We start from the raw sequence: 10,650 nt of genomic DNA, 5'->3' as shown, positions 1-10,650 counted from the left end.
ATAATGGGCAAGATATGACATGAAAATATTCGACTTTAATATTGTGATTCACCAAAAGCGAATAAGATACAACAAAATAAATAGATTTCATATCATATACTATCAAATTATATTCAAGTTAGTTATCCGGACTACCACATGTAGCCGTAGGTTATTCAAATAAAAAGGTGGCAATTTCGTATAAGATTGTATCCGGGGATCGACTCGGTCGGCGGTGACGTGGCATTGGGTGCATAGAGCGTCAACAAGGCCCGGTTCCATTGGATCGAGGCTCGTGTTATATACGAGCCCAAACTCTCCCAATGGGTTCTTGGGCTCAGCTAGCATGCTGACCAGGCTCTCCCAAGCCCACATTGTCTAAATTCTCAACCCCAAGTCCTGGCGTTTCACTCTATATTTTCGTTATACAATTTATGTATTTTCACTTTTCCTCCACAAACCTATAAATCACAAGAAAGTATCTGACGCATTATGTTGCATAGTCGATGCAGTAGAATCGTTCGATGACAGCGGTCCGATATACACATCTCGGTTAACTTTATTTTTGAATTTCGAAAGTTCTCATCACTGATTGTCTAATTTCTGTGGATATTTGATGTCCCATGATAAAATTACTATACAAAATTACTTTTGATGTGTCAAAAATTTGGAGCCTAATTGCTAATTCTGTTTCCCACCAAAGTCCTCAATCAAAACACCTAACAATTCTTGCCTCGGACTTCTAAACTATGTGAAATCTCATGGCAAAATTGAGAAAAAAAAATGATGGCTTAGAGGCTATCTGGACTTAAACATTCATAATTTTTTCATTGTGCTTAATACAAATTTTCGCGACTTGCGCATTTTGACTTTTTTCAAATACAAAGCACTTGAAACTCGTTCAATATACAAATATCGTGAAAGTAAAACTCACTAGTAATCTTTTCAGGTTTTTTCTAAATTAAATAGTATGTTGTATTTTGGCAAGAAGACGGAAAAGTGCCTTTTCTTATCGCCGAATCTTAAACAAATAACCCCTAATTAATAAGGAAAAAAAAAAGGTTTCTACAATCCTTAGAGAAACATTCCTTACTAGATCCGTAACCATTGATCACACCCAAATAAACCTCAGTCGTTTATTAAACGCTTTCAGAGTATTGGCGTGTGGTACCATTTTTATACAGAAATAACGATGAAATGACTAAAGTATGGCGAGTTACAACAACTCGAATCGGTTTCTCGAGAATCATGGAAACCACCTATTAAAAACCCAACAAAGGTATTGTTGGAATTCCATGAGTCCCTCCTATTGTCATATGTAATCCCCAAGTGGAATATGGGAGAAGAGGATGGCTTTATAGCCTCCAAATCGGGCAACCCCACTCCCTCTTCGTTTCCAATGTGGGGCTGAATCATCCGGCTTTAAGCTTGACATGACATCTGACGACTTAGCAGTCTTTGGAGCCTTTTGCGGTGGAGCATCTTTATGTTCCCACCTCTCTCTTTCCCCCTAATTATATAATCAACATAAAGGAATTATTTCTATCAATAAGGCTTGATGGTGAATAGAAAGATTGGAGAATTGGGAAGGTTCCAAGGTCACCAATTGCAATTGGGGTTCCTGCTTTTGTTGCCTTATATGCAAAAGGCCCTTGAGACCTTCCCAACTAGCTCGAGGATGTCCGAGCATGAACGCCCACGAGGCCTTTATGTCTTCGCATTATTGTAACAAAAGGAAAAGGCAGAAAATGAGACCAAGGTGGGCTTTTGCCCTCGAATCATGTAACCCCAGCCGCACGTGAGACCCGTGCCGAGTAGAGCTTAGGCATCTACCTGATCCTGTAAAAATGAAATGGGTAGTCGGTTCCAAAGTGAGTAGGTTCCGGATCCGAAACCTCGAACTTACCTAGTTAGGGTTAGTTCCCAGTTTTTGCAATAGGGAACCGGTCCTATTGACCGTTGAACCCGCCGCATATAATGAATGTAATTTTTTATGCTTGAGGATAATATGTCAAACATATTCAATATCAATAAATATTTTATGTTTTTAAAAAAAGTGTAAAAAGAACTTATTCAAAGTTAGGGATAAATCGGTTTCAAAATGGGTTTTCTTCCAGGTTCTACCCTAGTAGTGGCCTTACAAGTTTTCAATTCTAGATTTAAGGGTAAAACAGACCGGTTCACGGTATAGAACCAAAAACCAAACCTATCAAGGCCAATACTGCGTTTTGAACCAAGAATTGGAACAGTCCCCATGTGAATGTGTTGGTTCGGTTCGATTCCTTGGTTAGATCGGCCCAGTTTCTCACCCCTACCTGTGAGTACAACTCTATCTAGCATAGAGAATAGAAGAATGAAAGATTTAAACAATTGAAAACCAAAGAAGGAAACCGTCGGAAATCTAAGGGCGCACATGACAACACTTTTGCAAGAGAATTTCTTTTTCAGAAGTGCTTTTGGAGCAAAAATCCGTTTGGTTATGCAACATTATTTTTCTATTTCTTTGCTCCAGAAGTAGTTTTGGAACCACCTAAGAAGTAAAAATAAATTACTTTTTTTCAAAAGTAGAAAAATAAATTTCCGATCAGAAGTTGATTTCGAGAGTAGCAGTGTTGCCATGCGTGCCCTAGACAATAATCAAAATAATAATAAAAATGACCCTTGAGTGGCTAGAAAATGTAACAATAAATTATATGCATCAAACATAGTCCATAACTTTTATTTATAGGTTACGTGACTTTGTGTAGATAGGGATAATAGCTTTATATATCTAATGAGTTCCTAGGGCACTCATTAAGTTTAATCAGTCACCATCTTATTCCTGATCTGATGGGGCACTCATAGAATGGAGTTTAAACTTATCAGAGAACAAATAAGAGCGCAGAGAAAGACAGTTTGAATCTCACATAAATTACTATGCGGATTTCACCACACTTGAAGTCCAAAAAAAAGCTATTAAGCATATGGGTCATCATGCAACAATTGAACCAGAGGTAGGTTTCATCCCTGAGTTTTGATGCAGAGCCAATGCAGTCCTAGATCACCTGTGGCATAATGCTAGCTTAGAATCTTTTATTTTTCTTATTTTTCTGAATTGTCATGCTCTCTTTCTGAACTTTTTTCCAAGGCAAAGCCACATTGCTCCTCCTCAAAACATACTATAAATATGGGCAAGTTCTCTCCCAAAGTGTTCATCGAAAAGCCCCCCTAAAGAGAGAGATCACACCCAACAGCATCAGAAGAAGATTTATGGCGAAGATGTCGTCAAACCCTCTTGTTGTGGGAAGAGTCATTGGCGATGTGATCGACTCTTTCTCTCCGAGCGTCAAAATGACAGTCGCTTACTGCTCCAACAAGCAGGTCTTCAATGGCCACGAACTCTTCCCTTCTTGGGTCACCACCAAGCCCAAAGTTGAGGTTCATGGTGGTGACATGAGGTCCTTTTTCACTCTGGTATATAGCTCCATATACGCGGATTCATCACGCTTTTTTCCGTGAATTTTATTTTATTTCTTTTCTATTTTCGGGTCATATGCCTGGTTCTGATCTTCTTGATTTGGTGATTCATGTTGTCGTGATAATTGATGAACCAGTACTTTTATCATGCCTTGCAGGTGATGACAGACCCTGATGTTCCTGGACCTAGCGATCCATATCTGAGAGAGCACTTGCACTGGTATTGAAAACAGTTAGCGTTGCTGTCGAAAGAATACCTAAAAATTTGAAATTAGAGGAGTTCCTTGTTATATTTTGCTTCTCCTAAAACCCCCGCTGTTCAACTGGTAGTCACAGATCGCTGAGAAACCCTTCTTGACATACTTCCTTGGGGTTTTGAATCTTGTTGACGTCGAAAGACATAATGTTAGAGAACGTTACATATAGTTGATGATCGGCTTATGAATCATATGATGTAAACTACTGTTTGAACTTCTGACAGGATTGTGACGGACATCCCCGGCACTACAGATGCCACATTTGGTAAGCCCTCGCCGCGTCCGCTCTTACCGAGCGCGAGCATTACGCATTGATATACGATGAATCAAAAGTTGCTTCGGTTTTTTCCATGTGATAAACAGGGAAGGAAGCAATGGGCTACGAAATGCCGAGGCCGAACATAGGGATCCACAGGTTCGTGTTCCTCCTTTTCAAGCAGAAGCGCAGGGAAACAGTGAGGCCTCCTTCCTCGAGAGAACGCTTCAACACCCGGAAGTTCGCCGACGAGAACGAGCTCGGCCTTCCAGTCGCCGCCGTCTTCTTCAACGCCCAGCGGGAAACGGCGGCGAGGAGGCGCTGAAACACTGAAACGAACAGAATAATCGAACTTAGGCTAGAAAGAGGCCATGGGTGTCGTCTCTTTGTGAAATGTTAGGGCACCGAGCTAGCTGATGCTTGGCGTAACTCTCCCCGTACGTTGTTGCTGTAACTTCTGCAGTTTGCATAATTAAAGTAAATTTTGTGATTTTACCAGTGTTTTTTTTATGGAAATGGCCCTTGCAGCTGATCTTGGCATATGATTGGAGAGATTGACTTCCTGCAGGAGGCTCTCATTTTCACTGTGCTTCGTTCGCCTCTATCTCTGATCCTGTCCATGAAACCAGACAGCAGAAACTAGATTTTTACCTATTAGTAGTAAACAAACAATTTCTACTTTCTGTTTTTTCTTACCAAAAGTACAAAAGAATCTGCAACAAATTTCCTAGTGTGCATTGCAGATTTTTAAGCATTGCCGCGGAATTTGCCAACACCCCTTAATCTATAGGTTGTGATGTGAAATTCTTAATATCTCCGACGCTGGTCCAGGAGTTAAGTCACAAAATAGAGACGATATTTTACGGTAATTAATTCAGTTCTAAACCTTTTGACGGTTTATCAATGTAGCTCTTTCGATCAATATTGATCGAGAATTACTGGTGTGGCCTTTGGGAAGTCCTCCGAGGCACGACCGACGTTTTGATGTCGATGATTTATTTATTTTATTTTTAAATTTTTAAAATTTACTTTTCTTGAAGCCCTCGCCCTGCCGTGGGCGAGGGTCGCGGCCGGTGACGGTGTGTAGGCGCCGGCAATTCTTGCCGGCCCTTCCAAGAAGTGAACGGCATAAAAAGGAAAAAAAACCAAAAAGAAAAGAAGGAAAATATGAAAGTTCACGAAAATTTCAAAAAAATCGAAAAGAGAACTCGCAAACCGTTCACATCAAGACCGAAGGTACCACGTAACGCAGCTGGCATCCACGTCAATGATTTTCGATCGCTTTTGGAAGGAAGGACTACATTAGTGAACCGTCAAAATGTTTAGGACTAAATCGATCGAACTTAACAAGATTAGGACCGAATCGACATCCGTAAAAACACAAAAAAATTATCAAAAAAATTCTAAAACTATTGTAAATGTGTCAATTCAGTCCTGATTCTTTTTGTCAATCCAATTATAAATATTTTGTATCTATGCCAGTTCAGTCCATCAAGCAAACTTGGCCGGCTAGAGTTGACGTGACAATTCTTAATACTATTATAATATTTTTTTCAAATTATTTTTTCCTTCTTCCTCTAGCCGAGAAGGAGGAAGAAGAAGAAGAAGAGAGGGCCTCCGATGGCTAAGACCTCACCCTCGCCAATGCTGGGCAAGCCTCGTCTTGCCATCGCTGCGCTAGGATGCACTTATTGGCCCTCTCCTCTGACCAATCGCCTAATCGATGATCATCTAGAGGAGGGAAGAAGGAGAAAAAAAGGGGGAAAATAAATTAAAAATTGTCATGACAGCATCATATCAGCACTTGTAGGTATCCACATCGGCGCCAACCGATTAAAATTGATTGGATAAATTGAATAGGTATAAATAAGAAAAGTTTGAAATTTGATTTGATATGGTTATAATAGATGCATGATTTTTTTGATAATTTTTCCGTAGATCACGCACGTGGCTTACGGCGACGGGACTGATTGATTTGATCCTAAGGTCAACTTGTTAACGAATTGGGGGAAAGCCTTTGGGAAGGGAAGGAGGGGGGGGACTCCCCTAGTTTGGCCCTTAGGCCACGTCAACTCTCGAGCAGTTGTACGATAGCGACAGGAAGTAGGAAAGAAGCAGGGAGGATGGCGGGAGCCCTTATTGGGGCCTCGTCCCACCTCCCGCCACGTGTACCGTTTCCCGAAGTTGGCACCCCGTCCGTCGAGCGTTTGCCCTGTTCCCACCCCCCTCCTCCTCCCATCCCTTGCCACGACTCCATTTCCAGCCACCTCCAAGCTTTTCCTGCGACGACGGATTCTCTTGTCCCCCCCCCCCCACTGGTCCTGGCCATGCATCTTTGACTTTGATCCGCTGTTTGTGAGAACTCCTTTTAACACCTTTCATTCCTAACCACGAAAAATGTTGGAATCCCGCTCGGCATAATACAATCTTTAACTTGATTCGACGGCCGCCACTCGCCGAGCTCGCTCTCAGGCCGGCGTACGGACCTAACTATGGTTGTCGTTCCATAGTTAAAGCGCCTTGTGGTATCAGGTTTGCTTTGAAAATAGCTTCCCCGGTTCATTTGGATCCATTAGAAAGGCGTGAGGCTTATGAAATCTCCTAGAAGAATTTGTTTCTTTCACCACAATCATGCCCTTAACTAGAACCAAAAATATCTCGTCGTTATTACCCTAGGATTTCTCCATCCGTGGCCGGCGACGAGCTCGACTACAGTTGGCGTCTCATTCGAGCACGCCAGAATTTGGGGCTTGGGCTCGACGCCATGGCAAAGCATGAGCTTGGAGCTTGATCACTCAAGATCCGGGCTCGTGCTCGACACCACAGCGGTGTTAAGGTCTCCGAGCTTGCCCGAGTTGAGGGCGCCGAGGAGGAAAGAGTTGAGTGGAGGGTGGTTGCACGAGGATTTTGAAAAGATTGGATCGATGGCTTTGGAAGGGTGGGAGGGGCAACAAGTCCGAAGCACGGGTTTGTAAACTAGTACAATAGATGTTACGGCGGTGCTACTTTCATCCCATTTTGACTAAGACATTCATTTCTTCCCGTTAACATACCGAAATACCCTCTCTCTCTCTCTCTCTCTCTCTCTCTCTCTCTCTCTCTCTCTCTCTCTCTCTCTCTCTCTCTCTCTCTTCAATTTATTATTTCTATTTTTATCAGACTAATCCACAAAACTTTCTTTATTTCTATCTCCTCTCTTAATTTCATAATATAAATGCTTCATTACACCCATCAAGATATTAATTTACCATATTTCAATGTCTTATTTACTAGAGAATACGTTCAAATGTAATTTTTTTGTCTCATATTTTCATTTATAAGAAATTTTTATTTATGATACCTTATAAACACATAATTAAGTACATTTTTTCCCACAAGCGTGAGTGAAACTATGTTTCAAAGTCGAAAATTAAACTCAATTTCCTTATTTATCAGATCTTGATAAAAAGATTGACAAGAAAAATTATTTTGTTAAAAGTGAGATCAAATGTCAAATATACTTATTTTTAGACCATATCTGAATATTAACAAAGGATAAATGCATAAAGGAAATAAGACACTTCCTATTGTTCAACTCCTAAAGAAAGTAAATAATAAGAGCAAGTGGATCAAATCTTTAAAATATGCTTAAAATTTTCCCTTGGAAAAATCCTACGCAAGTTTAAAAGTGAAAAATATGTAAATAATTTTTCAACCCCATCTTGCAATTTATATTGAAATGTGAAAAGCTCAAAAGAAATCAGCAATGTTTAACTTTAAAAACCTACATATTTATTTCAAAAAATCACTCACCAGGTCAAAATCTGCTAGATAATTAGATTGAGTTGTAATTTTCAACTTTGAAATAGAGTTTCCCTCAAACTATTTCATGAAAAAATAAGCAATTAATCGTGTGTTGATAAGTCGATATGACTAGAAATTTCTAACCTTTCATATAACTTCTGTAATTTTAAAAATGGGGCCATAAATTAAAAATAACTACCATTTCTAGGCAAAGTGATAACATGATGCATAATAAGACAATATTTTGTCGGGTGTAATTTGGCATTTCTAATATTAAATTGACAATTTGAGAGAGAAAATAGAAATAAAGGCAGTTATGGTGGTCAAGATGATAAAAAAAATTATAATAAATGGAAGAGAGAAAAGGGATTTCAGTCTGTTGATTGAAAAAAGAAGTGGTTTAGTCAAAATAGGAGTGGAAGTAGTACCGCCTTATATGTTGGTGTGCTTTCCTTGAAAATGTGCTTTAACATGAGTTTGTTTTGTCAAAATTTCATAATAAAAAATAAGTTTTTATGAAAATGGGAAAATGGTTAATTTTTGTTTATTTGGTGATTTAGGGAAAGTGATTTTCTCCTTACAAGAGAAAAATTTACCGGAAAAGTCATAAACTTATTGTTATTGTGTCAATTCAATCCTAAACTCTTTTTTTTGCCAATCGAGTCCTAAACTTTTGACAATTGTATCACTTTAGTCCATTTTGCCGGTCGGCGCTAACGTGCATATTTTTTTAATAGTTTTAAATTTTTTTCCTCATTTTTTTCTCTTTCCTATTGCTACTGTAGCCAACGAGGACTTCGCGGCCCCCTTTCCAACCTCACCGTGGTCGCTCTTCGTTAGGGTTTTGTGAGGTGCGGTTGTAAGCAAAGGCAGCCATGGCCTCACCCGGCCTGGCAAGGCTCGGTGAGGTTGATCGGGGGCTGCGAAGCCCTCACCGACCACGAACAGAAGCACAATTAGTTTCATCTAAACTTTTTTCGTCGCCCACACGCCGAATAGTTTTCAACAAAAAAAAAATCGAAAAGTCAAAAAATAATTTCTCAAAAACAGTTTTCCTTTACACAAATGGACCCTTAATTAAATTCCATTGACCTTGTTAACAATGGTGCACACAATCAAACTTGCGTCCAAGTGAAAATGATGGCATCACATATTACCAATCAACTAAAACAACATTTTGTTGTCTCCAATCCGATGAAAAGACCCACCCTTTTGTGGATTCTCTTGTGCATGGTTGTGGATGCATCTTAGTTGTAATATGCGGTTTGTCGAAAATTGCTGTTCTTAATCACAAAAGCCCATTCAATTGTATGCTGGAAAGGACAAAACAAAAACCTTAAACTCTCCAAAACCACTTTCTGCAAATATTCTTTGAAACTCAATGTCATCCATCCTAAACCCTAGTCTCCATATTCCTCTCCAGGACCCATTTTCCACTCTACTAATTGATTGGGGTTTTAAAATTTTCATTCCATTAGAAGATGCTTAACATATTCACATCTAATTATGAATTCGATATGACATTTGACATGACCCCCTTACACAACACGATTAGCTACATGAAGTAAAACAAAAATTCCTAAGAAAAAAAATTCCAAAATGACTTGAAATGATGTACTCAATACACACACACACACATATATATATATATATATATGACTTGAAATGATGTACTCAACACACACACACACACACACACACACACACACACACACACACACACACACACACACACACACACACACACACACACATATATATATATATATATATATATATATATACATCGTAGGGTCGAATATCTAAATTGATACGAATGAAAAATACAGTTATCACAAGCTAATGGAAATTGCCGGTCTTAAAATTTCACTAGGCCGATATTGACCTTTTGATATAGATGGGCTCTAATGCAATTGCTTCACCATTGATGAGCATAAAGTTTGAAACAAATGAATAGTTAACACCTCGAAAAATTCAAACGGGCACGCTTATGACAAATTGATCCCAAATTAATTTTAACTCCAATTGGGATACTTGTGATGAGTTTACCCTCCGCCAGTTTTCATTAGATTTTACCGTCAAATTACTAAGTTGAATAACATGTGGCAGTTGACGGGTGTACTAATTTGAGGTTTTTATCCTTTGTTTGTCACATGTGTATCAATTTTGAATTTTTCATTATATTAACACAATTTAACAAAAATTAACAATGAGTGGTGGTCAAAACATTACTTTAAGGTAAATTTATCACGGATGTACCATTTTGGGGCTTTTGGTGATCAAAAAATTAGTTTAGAGTAAATTTATCACAGGTACACCGATTTGAGATTTTTGGCAATCAAAAAAATAGTTCGGGATTAGTTTGTCATATATGTATCGGTTTGGGGTTTATTATGATAAAAAAAATAGTTTTGGATAAATTTGTTATAAGTGCATCAGTTTAGGGTTTTTTGTGTTATTAACCCTAAATAAATTAATCAGGGTAGTATTCTTGGAACAACTTAGAACATAGACACCTAGTAAATAATTGTGTATGTATATTATAGAAGGACAGAGTCCCAGCTGGCAAGTTTAATCGTACATAGTGGTGGCGCATCATGTGCACCATATTTATTTATTTTTTTGGTCTAAATGTGCACCCTATTTACATTGTATAAGCTGTTGGGGAATCTAGGACTTACAAAGATACTGTAAAACACTCAGACATCTAATGACCTTTATTTAATTTTCTTCAGACAAGCTAGAGGTTTTTACCACAAAAAAAAATAAAAAAAAGACAAGCGAGAGCTATGCTTATTCTCCAACAAAATAATAACATTTCTGTTGAAGAAGGGTCAAATGAATTCCTCAAACAAAATCAACCTCTTATTCTTTTCCTTAAAAGCGACAACCACAATGAGTTAAAATACTCATGAAGGC

The 10,650-nt window shown here is 38.7% G+C and overlaps 1 protein-coding gene across 1 annotated transcript; it reads left to right on the top strand.

Annotated features, from left to right (window-relative positions):
* Nucleotides 1-2,888: 2,888 nt before the first annotated feature.
* Nucleotides 2,889-4,273, top strand: LOC115735532 (CEN-like protein 2). Its single transcript, XM_030666811.2, has 4 exons — nt 2,889-3,432; nt 3,594-3,655; nt 3,917-3,957; nt 4,056-4,273. Exons 1-4 carry the CDS (start codon nt 3,229-3,231, stop codon nt 4,271-4,273), a joined length of 525 nt encoding a protein of 174 aa, XP_030522671.1. The 5' UTR covers nt 2,889-3,228.
* Nucleotides 4,274-10,650: the final 6,377 nt, after the last annotated feature.

The sequence above is a fragment of the Rhodamnia argentea genome, chromosome 8 (genome assembly GCF_020921035.1).
Source record: "Rhodamnia argentea isolate NSW1041297 chromosome 8, ASM2092103v1, whole genome shotgun sequence".
Classification (NCBI taxonomy): domain Eukaryota; kingdom Viridiplantae; phylum Streptophyta; class Magnoliopsida; order Myrtales; family Myrtaceae; genus Rhodamnia; species Rhodamnia argentea.
Note: the sequence above shows the minus strand (reverse complement) of the source record. Positions and strands in the feature narration are given on the sequence as shown.

What these genes read in the sequence shown, in the direction of transcription:
- LOC115735532 (XM_030666811.2), top strand. Translation starts at nt 3,229, where the DNA reads ATGGCGAAGATGTCGTCAAACCCTCTTGTTGTGGGAAGAGTCATTGGC. An exon ending in TGAGGTCCTTTTTCACTCTG is followed by an intron (nt 3,433 to 3,593) that starts GTATATAGCTCC and finishes CATGCCTTGCAG; the next exon opens with GTGATGACAGACCCTGATGT. An exon ending in CACTACAGATGCCACATTTG is followed by an intron (nt 3,958 to 4,055) that starts GTAAGCCCTCGC and finishes TGTGATAAACAG; the next exon opens with GGAAGGAAGCAATGGGCTAC.